Raw genomic sequence first — 17,330 nt, forward strand, 5'->3', positions numbered from 1 at the left:
CATTCAGTAAGAGCATGAGGACTTTTTAATATTACAAAGGGGTCTTGGTGTTTTAAAAGACTGTAAGAGAAAAATGATAGCAATAATCCCATAGCCCAGGCCAAGAAATATCTCCTTTCTTTCAGCAGATAAAATGACCTCACTACTTTTCAATTCCTTTTTTATTGAAGTGTTGACAAGCTCCCTGAGACTGTAAAATCCATGAGCAAAATGTATCACTTATGGTTTATCTGAATTCCAGACAGCCTAGGACAATGCAGAGAGCCTAATGGATACTCAAGACTTGGTTGTAGAATGAAGAAGAGAAAAGGGTGGAAAGGGAAATGAAGGCAAAAGGAAGAAGGGGAGGTGAGAGGAAAGGATGGGACAGGGAAAGAGGGGAGAAACAGACCCTTTGGTGAAAAGATCTTTTTTTTTTTAAAGTTTTAATTTGTGATATAAAATCACAAGTTTTTTTTTTTGTTTTTTTCTTTTATTATTCATATGTGCATACAAGGCTTGGGTCATTTCTCCCCCCTGCCCCCACCCCCTCCCCAAAAGATCCTTATTCCTGTTGTCATTGTCATCCATACTAGAGCAGAAGGAGGACTGAATTTCCCTTTCTGGAGAGTGGTGGTGGATAATGGGATGAAGAAGAGGAAGGCATGGAAACTTGAGGAGTTAAGTGACTTAAAAGTGGCCTCAGCTCCTTTGACAGAGGTATTGCTCTCACCTTTGCTCCTTTATCCCAGGTCAGAAAGATGAAGTGAAACCATGGCCAGGGACAAGTGGGAGAGCATTCAGGGTTAAGACTAAGATTCCAGCTTAATATGTGGGCCACGGTCTTCTGGTCCCTTTCTACATATGAGGGCAGGTTGTATGTACCAAGGTCACCAAGCAAATCAATGTTGAAGTATGTGAGCAAATTTGGACCTCCAAACTATTGTCATATGATCATAAGACAATATCCAACCACACAGCTGCAACACTCACTCCTGGAGTTCCAACATCCCAATGCCAAGACCAAGCCTGCTTCATCCGTCTCATAGAAGACAGAGAAGGGCATTCAGTAATTGGGGCTGGCATAAGCACTGCTGGTGGGAATATATTCTGGGCATACAGCTTCTGAAAACTGCATGGAGGAATTTACTGGAGTTGAATATAAGTGCAATCTATGACCTATCAATTTCACTCCTAGGTATATTCCCAAACAAATAAGTGGCTACGTGAGCAGCAACAAAATTGTACAAAAATGTTCAAGGTAGATGAAGACTAGATATGATCCAATTGCCCACCAACAGCAAAATTAAAAATAAATAGCATATTTGTACAATGGGATTTCACACAGCAATGAAAAAAGGATGAGCTCTGGTTACAGGCAGTAAGATATTTATTAATGTCACAAAAGACATGCATGAGTGCAGGCTGAGTGAAGGATGCCATCCTGTTTGAAGATCAAGAGGAGGCAAAACCAATCCATGGTCATGGAGGAAAGGATGGTGGTTACTTTTGAGAGGAATATTGCCTGGCAGGAGCCACAGGGGAGCTTTCTAAGGTCGTGTTCTGTATATTAATCTGTGAAGCAGTTGCACAGTTGTACAAAAATTAATGAGGTATTGGGATTTGTGTAATATAATGATTGTATGTCATAGTTCATGGAAGACAAAGGGAGAAAAATATGAATGTCACAGTAGAAGTGCAAGGGATCCTTTTATTTGAGACTAAGAATAATAAAGTAGAAAGAAACAGACTTTCTAAGAGTGAGAAGAAAAACTTTCTTTAAAAATGTCAGCTTTCTTAATAAAGAGAGAAAAAGCCATCAAGGATAAAGAGGTATAAGCTGCATTTAGTTAAATTCTTCAATACTGTTGGAATTATTTCAAAAGAACATGTTTTACTTTTATCATTTAAACCAGAGGTCAGAAATCTTTTTCTGAAAAGGGCCAATTAGTAAAAATGTTTGGCCTTGTGGCCATCCGGTCTCTGTCACAAATGCTCGCTGTGCCCTGGAAGCACAGGCACATTTATAGGCAGTACAGAACTCACAACCCATGGCTACTCTCTAGCAAAACCTATTTCCACAAACGAGTAATGGGCAGAGTGGACCATAGTCTGCAAAACCAATTAAGTCATCGAAAAAAGAAAATAATTTTCAGAACTCTATAAACAAATGAGAATAAATCCTAGTTTAAAGAGATGTTCAACATTATTATCAATACTTTTAGGGTACTTATTATTTGATGGGCACTACACCAAGCTATTCTCCTACATTAACACCATTCAGCTTGGTGAGATTAGGGTCACTCCAGGCACTGGTGACTCACGCCTGTAATCCTAGCTACTTGGGAGGCTGAGATTGAGAGAATTGAGGTTTGAGGCCCACCCTGGGCAAATAGTTCATGAGACCCCCTCCATTTCCAATATAGCCAGAGCAAAATAGACTGGAAGTGGGCTCAAGGGATAGAGCACCTGCTTTGTAAGTGTGAAGCCCTGAGTTCAAACCCCAGTCCCACCAAAAAAAAAAAAAAAAGTTGGCAACAACTTTCCCAAGATCAGAGAGCTAGTCAAAACCAGTTCTCCTATTTGAACCTAAAGCCTCTGTATCTGCCCATCCCCGTGTCACTACATTAATGACTTTTTCTATGTGAGATATTGTAACCAAAGTTTTAATGAAGTATTAACATATGTCAGATGTTCATTAACATCTATCATCTGTCTGTGAATAGACAGGTGGTCAAATAAAATGAACAGGCAACTCACATTTTTCTTATTTTCAGTAGTATTTGAAGGGATTCAAATTAAAGCACACTGCACATTCTAAAACAGCCAAAACAACTTTCATGTTTCCTGCTATTGGATGGTTGTAAAAATGGTTCATTTGATTCTTTATTAGTACTCCCTCTTTTGATCATTTGGCACTATCTACTAAGACTCCTAGAGATGTTTTGTAGCCATTAACCATTTAGATGCTACACTTAAGAGTTTGTTAAATAGTTGCAAAAGAGAGACACAAGAACAATTGAAGGAAAGGTGTGCTACCCTCCTAACAAAACCCCAAGATGTTTACTATTAGAAAAATAATATAATGATTTCTGGCTTCATATCGATGTCCACATTTTACACAAAACCTGAAATAATTGTGAGTGGCAGGTAATGGAGAAACATAAAGACATTTAAAATATAATAAATGACAGTAGAAATATAAGAAAAGATATATTTCTGATTTAAGCTATTTAAATAAATGTATCTTCAAGTAACAGGTGATGAATGCACTGAATTCAGACAGTTATGTCTGGGTAGTAGACTGAGGCAGATTTTCACATATGTATGTTAGATTGCCTTTCCAAATGAAAGTGGTTTAAGCAGCATACAGTGAGAGCTATTTGGAACCACTGCTTATCCATCTCCTAAATCTTGCACTAGGCTGAGACATTGCTGTTTGACTTACCAGCAAGCCATTCATTATGTCTTATTTCCCCTTTGATGGATCTCTTGACATGTGACTTTCTCTGGTTTAAGCCAGTCACTGCTTGTCAGGCTCGGGTTTGGCACCGCTGACCTTGTTCAAATCCTGCTGTCTGTCAGACTGATAATCAACACTGCATCTCAACGGGCCTGCTGGGAAATTTGTTGAGAATTTACCCAGATGAAAACCCTCCAAGCTTTAGCTCTGAGAGAGAGTCAATGGCTCTTTGGGATATTTATGGATTTTTTTCTGTTTCTTAAGTAAGTACTGTTCCATTATTATTTCAAATATGTCTCTAGTTAAAATTAGGAGGGAAATAAGCAAGTCTAATTTTTATGGTACCATCTGGTCACAGGCCAATGAAGAAGCAGTTAAACCCTTCATTGCTAATCTATGCTTAGGACTGACACATTTCTTCTCTGAAAATGTTGCATTTCTGAATAAACAGTTCTCCTGGGACATAGTCTTTAGGTCATAGGAAGGTCACAGTGCCTTAGTTATTGGGGCATTAAAAGTGGCTGTTGATCACCACAACCTTTGAGTATGCATCACCAAAGAAGCTGTTTTTGTGTATAAATGAGATTTGTGTGCAGGCAAAAGCTATCCACATAAAGCAAGCGCAATAATGAAATCCCTATGAAAAAGCTCAGCTCAGTCCTCCGTCATCAATAATGACTTTGAGCCCTGCTTCTCTGGTGCTTTCTGATGAGGCCACATCTACATGGAGGAATCAAGAGAGTCATAGCAGCCAAATCTGGTTCCAAATACAATTTAATCTATAGAAGCCCTGGCCCAGTCCTGGCCCCAACGTGGAGCTTTCGGCCTTGCCTGATTTACTTTCAACACTGTTATTATAGTCAACAAATGAAAGTGGACACTTTAAAACAAAGAAGATTTTCATGTTTATTCTGATCCTTTCTAAATGAAGAAATTTAACATTAAAGCCTCCCTCTTCCATTCATACTCTACTCTCCTATCTCCTATGTTGCTTATGAGGGTTGCTATGTGGGCTGATGCTCAGAAGTTCTACACCACTGATTGCTCAGGCTTGCACATTCACCAAGGTCTCTGTGTACATCCAATGAGGAGCCCTTAGGGAAGAAGGATGGACAGAACCAGGGCAAAGATCCAACATCATGGATCCCAACTGAGCAGTCTGTTGACCACTGACATTTGTATCCAACATTTGCCAATCTGAGGATATAGTTTGAAATGCTAAATACTGTTATTCTTCAGGGTGACTCCTGACTCTTACTGTGTATTAGAATCACTCAGAGAGAATATAAAAAATGTACTATGAGGCTGGAAAATGAGGCATCCATATTTTCAACAGGCTCCCCAAGTATTTCTACTGAACACAAAAATGTCCTGAGTTTCAAAACTACTCTTATTCTTTGTTGAATGGAGAATGAACAAATAAGTGAATAAATTTGGGGGGGGGTGCCTTGCTAACTGGAGAGTTAGAGCGTTCGTGATTTACAGAGTAGCTGCATTCAACTCATTCTGAGATTTCAGCCTTTGAAGTCTCAATTTGATTAAAACATTTTTAGCAAGTAACAATAACTTTTTGAAATGCTGGGGATTATCCAGCTCCAAGGAACTCTGTGGGGAGCAAGCAATTCTGGCAACCAAGACGGGTCCTTGTGAACCTGGAGAGGCACCTCTGCGTGCCTGTATCAGGGCCAAACATCTGACTTCTCTTAATTGCATTCTGTCCTTGTTTCATTCCTTCTCATCTCTGGCTTCTGGGTCCTGAGTTTTCCCCAAACTGCTAGCACTGAATGATCTCAAAAATTAGACTGGGTCTATTCCCACAGTGCTGGGCCTGAGGCATGGACAAATGGAAAAATAGAAAAAAGTGTAGGTCACTTTCTCTCAGCCTCAACTTCTATTGCCATGTACCATCAGCAACTGATGCTGCTCCATCAGTGAAAGAGGAAGGAGCACTGAATCTGGAGTCGCTCTGCCCTGCTTGTAAATCATAGATCTGCTTTTCTAGATGAGAAAGCCTGCTTTACAGGATATCTCTGAGGGCTATGCTGCTGAAAGTGGTGGAGTATTGCATAATGGTTCAAGCAACCATCCTGGGGCCTCTCTGGCACAGGAGCCAATCTCAGATCTGCCATTAGTAAGTGGGTGATCTCAGATGCTTTACTTTATTGACTTGTGACTCAGTTTCCTTTTCTTTAAGTAGGACCAATAATCATAACTCGTTCCATTGAGTCAAGTGAGGACTAAATGAGGTCTATACATGGAAAGGCTTAGATGATTTTGTGACACAGTTTTCCCTCTGTGTTACTTATTATAAATGTCATAAAATGAACAGGAAAATGATAGCTGCTAAGCTATTTGCATTTAGAGAAGCAGAGAGGCTCCACCTCATCCTTATTTTGAATTTATCTCTTTAAATGACCTTGAAGAGCCATGGCTGCAAGTTGAGTCAGCTGAGGACAAAGGGACCTGTGTCAGGAAGAAGTGCTGGTGGGGGAAGCCAGTGGGATGCAGACAACATCCCTCAGGCAGGAGAGAATCAGCCTGTTGTCTGTGCCTTCCACCACCACCCTGGAGCCAGGATGGGGAAGGGGACAGCTCTGAGATTCCTTCTTCTTCATCTGCAACATGGTTAATTGCTCAGTTGAACAAACAGCCTACTCTGTGGATGCCCAGATATAACACTGATTAAAGTAGCCACTTAGCAAACATCTCTCTAACCCGTCCTCTTCCTTTCTTTGCCTCATCTTTCCCTTGCTTTCTCTTCTTTTTATCCTCTCTTCCTCTCTTGCCATTCTTCCCTTCCTTCTTGACTCTGTCCTTTTCTTCTTCATCTTCCATCATTGTCTCCCTCCTCTTCTTTCTTTTTACCTTCTATTTTCCCCCTTTTCTATCTCTATCTCCTTTCCCTACCCCTTCTACTTGCTTTCCTTTCTTCTGTTTCTCATCTTAATCTCCCTTCCCTTAGGAGAAACTGGCTGACCTGCCATTTCCAGTCTTCTCTGCCCTTCTTCTCTTTTTCCAGGCAGTCAAGACCAGTGGTCATCAAACTTTTTCTGTAAAGAGCCAGAGAATAAACAAGTGTGGCTTTGCAAGACATATGGCTTCTGTTGAAGCTTCTTGGCATTGCTGTTGTGGTGTGAAGATAAATAAATGAATGAATGTACCACATTTCAATAAAACTTTATTTTCAAAAGGCAGGCAGTGGCTAAATGTAGCCATCGGTGTTTTCTAACAATGAGGAAAACAGTTTCTCCTATTTAACTCCTTGAGTTCAATCCACCAGGATCAACTGCACAAAATTTCAGTGTAATGTTCCTAATTGCTGGCCCTACAGGTACAATCCCTGGCCACTCTCTCCCAGGATCCTGATTAAAGAGACTAAGTCCTACATCCAACTTTGAGCTCATGGAAACAGAAGGGTCATGAATTCTGACAGTTATATGGGGACCCTCCCCCACCCCGATCCCTGTCTAAAATCAGAGAATTTGGTAAGCAAGTCTCCATTGATAGCATACTAAAATACATGTGTGTGTGCATGCATACACAGAGAAATTAAGAAGGAAACACTCAAGTGTCTAAATTCTTAGAGACAGCAGGCATACATTCAGCAGAGAACACAGTGGGAGTTCGACCCAGTTTGGCAGAAAGTCTGACTAAAATGAAACTGCAGACATCATTCTCAAATAGTCAGGGCTTCAGAATTCTCTGTTCTGATAATGACATTGCAGCGAATCAAATCACATGTCAGTGAAGTAAGATGAAAATTGAAGACAGAGCAGTGCAGCTTTATTCATGAGCTGCTCTTTGGGAAAAGATACAGACCTGAGCTTGGGAGAGGTTTGCATGGAAGCCAGAGAATAAGATGATTGTGAGCAGGACTAGTTTACAAAAATAAAAAAATATATAAATAAGACACCAACCACATGCTTATGCTTAAAGACATGATGACCGTGGGACTTGCATATTGCTCACTAGGTGAGGTCTAGCCTAAGACAAACTAGTTATCTAGTCTAGATATCTAGACTCTGAGTCTAGATATCGTTTCCATCCTGCCTCTACTCTGACACTGAGAAGAGGGGCGAGGAGGACTGGGAGACCTCAGGGCTGTCTGCACTGGGCCTTCCCAATTTGAATTGCAGATCCCCCAACTTTCCTCTTTGCCCCTTGCTCCTGCCACTAAGGCAAGTCTTCTCCCAAAGGAACAGGACAGGGGCCATCCCATGGTTTGTCTTCCCTGCACTGTTTATAACACATAGTTGATATAAGAGGCAGGAAATCTGGGGTTTTGCTCCAACTATGCCTCCATTGTCCAATCCTGGGTGAGGTTATATAACCCCTCTCTGGGCTTCAGGTTCCCTGCTACTAGACTTAGTAGCAATTTATGACCTACTCCAGTCGCCAAAGCCAGGGAATATATCATTTTTCTTGTTATATCCATCTCAGAGGAATGCACTTAAAAGATTAAGTAAAACAGAGATATTTGACTATTGTAGTACACAAAAATAGTAAACTGTAAGACAGGGATTTGCCTGTCCTGCAGTGAATTCAGAGACTCTGGAATATTGTGAGATTGGGCAGTGGTCTACTGATTACCTCTTTAGTGATTCTCTTTACATCTCTCTCCCTACAGGCATCTGATGTCCATCCTTGAGAAAATCATACCTTCCCATCAGAGAAGACATCCAATGGATGAAATAGGCCCTGTATACATACACCTACAGTACTGTCAAATCATGCAGTCATGTATTCATTCATTGAATGAATTTAGCTTGAACACCTACTGTGTGCTGAGCTCAGTTGTGAGTCTTGGGAGAAGGAGAGAAAGGACCACAAGAGTGGCCTTGAATAGTATCCACTCATGAGGGACTTGGAATGCCTACACTTCAATGGGCCTGGGGACATATGGAGAGAGCAGAAATTAGCAGACATCTACTGCATGACAGGTACCACACTAGTTTCTTTGAGATCTACTTTTTATGAAGACATTTATTGCTATGAATTTTTCTCTTCTGTTGTGTTTCTAAATTCATTTGTCTCAATGGAGTTATCATTTTCTTCTGAATTTCTTCACTGGCACATAGATTGGACTAGTTTTTCTGCTTATTTTCATATTTAATCATTAAATGACTCTGATTTAAAGATGACGAAACTTGGACTTAGGGACATGAATTCGCCCATGGTTCCACTGCTAGGAAACTAGAACTTTTGTCTTCTCCCTTTTATTTCACTTGTGTTGCTAAATGCATGACGATGCTGTAAGCAGAGTTCTCAGGGAGTTGACAGGAAGAGCATCAAGCTTTTCAAGAAGTCTTCACAGAGGGACCAAGAGCTGAAGGATGAGCTGGATGCAAATCAGGAAATGGAATTGGAAGAAGGGGATAGAAGGAAGTCCATTTTTTAAGGGGATGTATCAAAGATTCTATGTTTACCTGAAAAAAATTCAATTGGTAGATTTCAGATGCTGTTCTAGAATGAGAAAAATATTTAGGGATGGAGGACACTTAAGAATTTCTTCAGCTCACACTGCCACACCATTCCTGAGCCAGCTCTAAGGAAACAGCCTACAAAGATCTCTCTCTGTGTTGTTTCGGAATGGAGGCATGTGTGGTCATAACCAACTAAGCTGTGAGGGTTTCCAGCTCTCCCTAAGACTCGTACATCAGGACAAAGATATCAAGTTTGGAAGTTGGACAAGGACAGTGTTGAGGATATTAGCAAGACATCCAGTGGTCCAGAGCAATTTATGAAAATACTAATTAGATACACAAAGAACTGCAATCACACGAACACCCTCTCCTCCAGCTGGCAGCAGGGAGTCCCTCTCTATCAAAAGCCATCCTGCATGCTTCAGCAGAAGTACATCCAACAAACAAGGAAGCAGGACTGTCAACAGTGATCCACTTGGAACAAGGGGTAGGCTTCCTCATTCTCTCCTCTCTAACACTTCCCTACGCCAAGATCTGTGACCATCATTTTCTTGGGTCAGTGTTTTCCAAAGTTCCACAAAGGATCCATAATGACACAGCACAAAGCCTGTGGTACCCTCCTTCCATTAACAATATGGATTTATCTTTTCAACGACTGCTGGCAAAGCTGCAATACAAAAGACAGAAGGAACCCAGTGTACCTATCCTACTGAAGCAATCTACATGGAGCCTTTCAGATATTTCACATGATATGTGATAGCTACTATGTGGGCTCAGGTACGATATAACCAGTGTCACCAACTAGTTTTAAAGCTGGGAGAGTACCTACAAAATTGGTTGAGTTGGCCACCCTACTACTAATATTAATGATGGTATTATTATCAGTAATATAAGAAAGAAGTGCTATATCTTAAAAATATTTCACACATAATATTTATTATATATACCAAAGTATGGCATAAGTGCAATGGATTATACCATATAAATAATTCATTAAAAAATCTAATAATATGTTAATATAATCATTACTATGTTTAATTTTGTTGTTCAATGAACTCAGAGACAAGTAACCTATTTCTGAATTTAAAACTAAGTCTATAACCATGAAAACTGGGCAAAGTACAAAGGCAAACACAGGAAGACTAAAGGCTTCTTGATGCTAAAATATACGACTTATAGCTAAGGCAATTTGGCCTCCTGTAACCAGGAAGTTTTTTAATAGAAACATGATCAGAATTGGAATCAGATAAACGTGGCTCAATTTTTACATCTATAAAAATCTCTACAGGGTATTGTCCACAGACTGGCAACATTGCTTGTGAGCTTATTAGAAATGCAAAATGTAAAGACAGATGTGGTGGGGAGTGCCTGTAATCCCAGCCACTGGGAGGTGGAGGCAGGAGGATAGTGAGTTCAAGGCCAGCCTGGACAAAAAAAGGCAGTGAAACCCTATCTCAAGAACGAGAGGCTGGAGGTGCAACTTAAGTGGTAGAGCACTTGCCTAGCATGTGAACACACACACACACACACACACACACACACACACACACACACACACACACACACACACACCCCCAGAGAGAGAGAGAGAGAGAGAGGGAAAGGCAGAATCACATGATCTACATCAGACCTACTGAAACAAAATCTTTCTTTTAAACAAGATTCTCAGGTGACTCCTGTTTGTGTTAAAATCTGAGAAGCTCTGTGGTAACTCACTAAACCAAATTCAGCCTCATTTTCCTACTTTGCAAATCACAGAAGAAAATCTAGCCCAGGACATTACATGAAGCCTTCCTTGGATATCATAGGTGATAAATTTGGCAAGACGCTAGATCATAGAGTAGTCCCAAAACAATTTTCTTCCATTTGCTTCTCAATAATACAATTATCAACCTTATTCCCCTTGATGTCTTTTTTGCTGGCCCCATACACCAGAAGGATTCTGACCTCTGTGATCTTCCTTCTGTCTCTTCAAATCCCAGAATCCTATTAAAAATCACAACGCCCATGAGGTAACGACACCTGGGAGATCTTTTTTCACCCCCACTTTGAAGCCAGAAATGCCGTTCTTTACAGCCCAGGCTTACCAAGTCTTTGTGTTCACTGTGTCATCTTTAGGTACCAGGGAAATATCAAGTGCTCAACAGAGATTTGCTGCTTGCTGGATGAATAAATATAGCACTGCAGCTTCCGTGGATCCAGTCTATTCTTTCTCTAAACCTCACCACGCGTTTTCCTTATGACTCATTCTGTGCATTCATTTCCCACTAGAAAGACTAGGATGTCTCATATACCTGCCTAGTGATCCTCTTATCTACCCTAGGTACCCAATAAAGTGTACATGTACATATGTCTACATATATGTATATATACATACGTATATAGAAATTCATATATATGAGTTATTACAAATTGATTTTTATTTTAAAGTTAGATACTTTAAGTTTATACTCTGTCAACAAGCTAACCTATAAGTCTTTTGAAGGAAAGAAGGAAAAGATTGTGGCATTCCCTTCTTGAAACAGAAGTGCCATTTCTCAATAAATGTTGAAAAGCACCTGTGAACAGTGTTACTAAACTACTTAGCAACAAATGTCCCATGATGCATTTCACCATCTTAGAAAGGACACAGACAATTAGACAGGAAAAGGAAGGCAAGGTCTTACTGGGATAGTGTGGACCCCTCAAGAGAGATTAGTAGCCCTTCTTCCTAGGAAAATGCCTGGCAGGCTTCACGTAAGAGGTTCCCAATAACCAAACACTTCACTCAAAGGTTATATTTACACAGCTCATTAGGAAATTTTTTTCTCCTTTTGACACTCATTAGACTCCTAATCGTCCACTGTAGTTACTCTATAACAAGAGATAAACACTCCATTCTAAAGGATGAATAATAATTAGGTACTGCCTGGCACTGTGTTCTTTTCAGGTCTAATTTTAGAGCATAATTAATCCTGCTGAAGCTGCATAAGATAAGTGAAATATTTATGCAGCTGTGCTAATTCATGTATTTACTCCTAGAGAGACATGGCTTTCCGGGAAGATTATCTTAAGATGCCCCCTGGAGCAACGTCATTTTCTCTCCTATGTCTTTGCCTCCAGATGGTCTCAGAAGATGATGCTGAAAGGACACATTTCCCAGCCCTAACAATGTGACCAGGAAAGCAATGAGCCAGGACATAAAACATCTCTAAGAGCCTAATGCTCTGCAAGTGAGCCTCTGAAAGAGGCTGCAAAGGACATAGTTCAATTCAGCACCACAAAGGTTGTTTCCATGATTCAACTGGGATACAGTATTGCCAGAATAACACCAAATGAGTTGTGTTGAACTGGGAAGTTGTGCATGGAAAATGATGGTGTTGATGGGAAGAAGAGGACAGGGGTGAGAAGAAAGAGGATGATCATGGTGGTTACCATGGTGGTGATGGAAATGGTGACAACAGTGATGCTGAGGCTGAGGGTGCTGGTAATTACAGTGGCTGTAATCATGGTGATGCAGTGATGATGGTGGTGACTATGGTGACAATGATGGAAGTGGTGATGTGATGGTAATTATGGTGACAATTATGATAATGATGTTGGTAGCAATGGTTATGGTAATAAAGATGATAAAGGTTACAGTTCACACTTACTGGGCCATTTCTATGCTGTAGGTTCTGTGCTAAACTAAGCTCTTGACATGGCTTCTCTTGTTTAATCCTCTGATTTTACCAGGTAAATATGCCTAAACCCATTCACAAACAAGTAAACTGAGGCTAAGAGAAACCATTCCTTTCACAGAACTATTTGTAAGTGACACAATTTAAGATTTGGTTCAGATATGCATTAAAATACTCCTATAAATCTCAAGTGTCTAATTAGTCAACTGTAATAGACATCTTAGAAAAATAAACATGAGTTTTGCCTAATTAACTTCTTTCTTCAATAAGGCCCCTGAAGTAGAGACATTGTCACTTACAGTGAAGGGACCCATAATCCCACAGAGCTTCCATTTCCCCATCTGTAAAATGGGAATAAGCAATGGTTAAATCCATAGCTGTTCTGAAGATTAACTTAAAGAACACATGCAGTACATCACACATGGTGACTGACACTCTCCTATTCCCAAATTCTGTCAAGTGTTTTGTAATAGATGCTGCAGGAGTGACAACCATGGTGGACAGGGCTAGAGTTAGGATTCACTCACTTGACAGATACCCATCACACTCAAAAGTTTCTTGTGAAATGAAATACATCCTGACACCAGGCATTCATCTACACCTGTATTTATCCATTCACTCCTTCATAGGCTGATTACCTGATATGTTCAGGGATCTGTGATGTTCACTGTAGAAATAAGACTTGCTTGCTGAATAGTTCACCCTTGAAGCCGATGGAACAATTATCCCTGAATATTCAGGGTCTCTGCAGTGTCCATGCACCTTGCCCTAAAACTCAACCTTTCCTAACTGCTTGACTTTAAGGGCCTTAGTCATCTGACTTGCTTTAGATAGGAGACAGGCAAGTGACAAAGCAGAGACTTGAAAAGGTGCATGGGCAGCTAGGTGTTCTTTCAGTGCCTCTGAGACAGCCTAGAAAAGACCCTCCCCCAGATAACTAGTGCCTGCCAGCCAGAAATTCAGAGTAAACATGTGTGGTGCAGGGCTTCTGCACTCCACCCACACTCCCAGTAGCAGAGTAGATGTTGGTTGTTGCATGCCTTGAAGACTTCACAACAATAACTGACCACACAGCTACAAATCACGACCACACAGTAGAGAACATGACTATTGATCTGAGGAAGGAACAAATGCCTATACGGAATTCTGAGAATCAAATACTCTTATTTGGGAGTTAAATATAAATCACATTTAGAACGTCTGATGACACTGAGAACTGAGTGTTTGATTCTGGAAGTAAAGAGAGGAGAAAAATCTGTAAGAATTCTACACCCTATTCAAATTCACACCAACCCCATGTCCTAACCAATGTCTCTTTTTTTGTTTTTTTGTTTTTTGTAGTTTGTTTTTTGCCGTACTAGGTCTTGAACTCAGGACCTACACCATAAGCCACTCCACCAGCCCTTTTTCATGATGGGTTTTTGCAAGATAGGGTCTCGCAAACTATTTGCCTGGGCTGGCTTTGAACTGCTATCCTCCTGATCTCTGCCTCCTGAGTTGCTGGGATTACAGGTGTGAGCCACCAGCACCCAGCACCACCGTCTATTTCCACATTGCATTCAGCTATGGTGGCTGCTCAGCTTTCTTCTCTCAGCTCTAGACAAGCATGACATGTTCCTTGACCTCTCTGAACATGGTCTCCACCTGTTCATGAATGGGACTGCTGACCTATGCTGTGAAATTTCATACCCTCTTCACACTGAATGGATTTCTGGTGCTAACCTGTTCTCTTTGTTGAGGTTCCTTTTCCTATCTCAGTGTCAACAGTTTGAAAAGAAACTGTAGCTCACAGGGCAGGACTTTAAAAACCAAATCTGGGAAGTGCAGGCTCTGATGAGATCACCAGCTATAAAGTGAGGGGAAGACAAAACAAACAAAATGCTTCTGGGGACCCAGTTAGCCCACTTGGCTGTACAGGTCTATAAATGTCCTAATTCCTGCACACAGTAAATCCCCTCAAGGTAGAACTGCAGATGGTTTGCATGTTAGGCAGTGAAGGAGTGAATTGTTACTGAAAACCCATGGGATTCCTGCTCACTCTACCGCTTCCAGAGATTGCCTCTCTTTCCTTCCTCCATTGGATAATAACAAGAGCTGCCATCTTTGCCTAGCACGACCCACTACTGCTGGGTTCAGAAGAGTCTTTGACCCAAAATTCACAAGGAACCCTTCCCTCTGGAATTTAAAAGTTAGAATTTCGAAAGCAGAGTGAGGCTTGGGCAGTACTATGGTTTGGATCTTAAATGTTCCCCCCAAAAGTTCATGTGTGGAAAGCTTGGTCCCCAATGCAGCAGTGTTCTGGGGTGGGGCCTTTGGTGAGTGGAGGTGATTGGAGCATGAGGTCTCTGACCTCATCAGAGGCTTATCAATCCATTTATGGATTCATAACTTAATGGGCTACCGAGAGATGGGGAAAACAGTAGGAGGTGGAACCTAGTTGGAGGAGGTGCGTCATGGGGGTTGTGTTCTTGAAGGGGAAAGGGTTGTCTCCAGCCCCTTTTTCTCTCTGTCTCTTTGATTCCTGGCTTCTATAAGCTGAGCTGCTTCCTCAGCCATGTACTTCTGCCATGATACACTGCCTCATCACAGGTCGAAAAGCAGCCAGGCCAAGTGACCACAGACTGAAATCATGACCCAAAACACATCATTCCACCTTTTAAGTTGGTTATCTCAGGTATTTTGTCACAGCACAGGAAAGCTGGCCAACTCAGGCACCCTGCTTACTCTGAGACGGCATTTCTCAATCCAGCACTACTAATATTTGGGGGTCACATAACTGTGTGTTTCAAGGTGTAGGAGACTGGCCTAGGTATTATTAGATGTTCGCCAACACCCTTCACCCCTATCCTCCATCCACTAGATGCTAGAAGCCTCCCAGTGTGGCCATCAGAAACATCTCCAGACTTGGCCATTCTCCCATTGAGAATGACCTCTCTAGAGAGAGACCTGTGGATTCCATTGTTAAGGAATCAGGGGAGTTCCTTTTCTCTAAACCTATTTGTTTGACTCTTTCCTAAATCCAGTCAGAGAGATGCTTCTGTAACCTTAAAATAATTTCCCTTTTAAAACTGAGTTATCTAGAATTGGTTTCAATTTTAAACAACTTAAGGAACCATTCATTACGTACAGGCACTCACTGGATACTTTTGTTGAACAAACTCATTGTACAAGTTATCTGCTGGTAAGTCAATTAGAAAACTTAGTGCAAGGGCCTCAACTCCCACTTCCCAAAGTGGGGGTGTCCCCGGGGTCTTACCATCACCCACAAACTGGAGCAGAGCCAAGTCAATCTGCCTCTTCCAAGGAGAGCCCTTCTGGAGAGCAATTCCATAGCCCGTGGTGGCAAAGATGTACCCACTCCCGATGGTCACCAGCTTGCAACCTTCATCCCTCCCAGCCTTGTAATTCAAGACTGCAGCATCATAGATGAAAGCATCCAACTTCCTGAAATGACAAGAAACCAGGGGTCATGGGGTGGATGGAGTCATCCCAGGGCCCTGCTCCTCAGACCTGATCCTGTACCACAGAAGGCTGGAGATGGTGACTCATGCTGCTCCATTCTCCCATCATAAAAGATCTATTTTTAATGAGGAGATAAAAGCCAGAACCTTTTCTCTCCAACTTACAAGAGGCAGCTAAATAAAGACACCAAGAATCCATCTACCCAAGTGAGTAAACAGGCAGGTTTGCTGTTTGCTAAGTGTTTGTCCTTAACACCTCCCAGCAGTGGGGGACAGTGGCCTGTTTGGAAAGGTTTGTAGCGGAGCACTTTAAGCCACTCAGGGTCCACAGAATTTGGGGTAGTGAGCAGGAAGGCAATAGGACCTAAGTAGGAAAGGTTTCTTTTCTTCCCAAAAGAAATATACTTTCCGCTTATTTATGTTATAAAAATTACTGCACAATGGTATCAAAACCCAAGTAATACATTAAGAATACAATAAAAATTAAAATTCTGTAAATAATAAAATAAAGGAGTTATAAAATTCTGTAACCCATAATTCTGTAATTCAGGGAAAGCCTCCATTAATATACTTGTAAGCAGTCTTCCAAGGTTTTTATGTGTATCTCACACGTGTGTGCGCTCATACACCCTGGAGTTAGCAAATTTTAATGTAAAGATTAGATAGATCATTTAGGTTTTGTGGGTCATACAGTCTTTGTTGCAACTATACAACTCTGCTGTGGTAGGGTGTCATAGTGTGAGTTGCCCCTCACTCCGAAAAAAACCCCATATATTAAAGTCTTAATCCCCCATAATGTTACCTTATTTGGAGACAGAGTCACTGCTACAGATGTAGTTGGTTAAGATGAAATCCTGCTGAAGGAGAACCGACCCTCTGAGCCAGTATGACTGGTGTCCATATAAAAAGGGGGAATCCGGACACACACACACACACACACACCGAACATTATGTGTTGTATTGCTACAAGCCTGGGAACCATAGCAGAGAAGTCTGGAACAGACCCTTCCCTGTCACTCACAGAAGCAACATGGTCCTACCAACATCCCAATCTCAGACTTTCAGCCTCAAGAACTGTAAGACAGTGGATTTCTGTTGTTTAAGCCACTTGGCTTGTGCTACTTTGTTACAGCAGCCTGAGCAAACTAATACACCACCCCAAAGCAACCATAGACAATACACAAACAAGTGAACTCCGTTCTGTTCTAATATAATGTTATTTATAAAAAGAAATCGGTGCATGGACCATAGTTTGCCAACCCTTGCTTTAACTCCCCAAAAAGGGTCATAGCAAACTATTCCACAAATTGCTCTCTGTTCTCATTTCATACAGAACAAATGAATT

The 17,330-nt window shown here is 41.2% G+C and overlaps 1 protein-coding gene across 1 annotated transcript in view; it reads right to left on the reverse strand.

The window, feature by feature from the left end:
* The window catches only part of Grin2a (glutamate ionotropic receptor NMDA type subunit 2A), a 363,152-nt gene that overhangs the window by 26,959 nt on the left and 318,863 nt on the right, over positions 1 to 17,330 (reverse strand). The window contains exon 12 of the mRNA XM_074059492.1: positions 15,781 to 15,968. Within this exon, the coding sequence (XP_073915593.1) occupies positions 15,781 to 15,968 (188 nt within the window). The remainder of the gene's footprint in view (positions 1 to 15,780; positions 15,969 to 17,330) is intronic.

Source organism: Castor canadensis, chromosome 17 (genome assembly GCF_047511655.1).
Source record: "Castor canadensis chromosome 17, mCasCan1.hap1v2, whole genome shotgun sequence".
NCBI classification, from domain to species: Eukaryota; Metazoa; Chordata; class Mammalia; order Rodentia; family Castoridae; genus Castor; species Castor canadensis.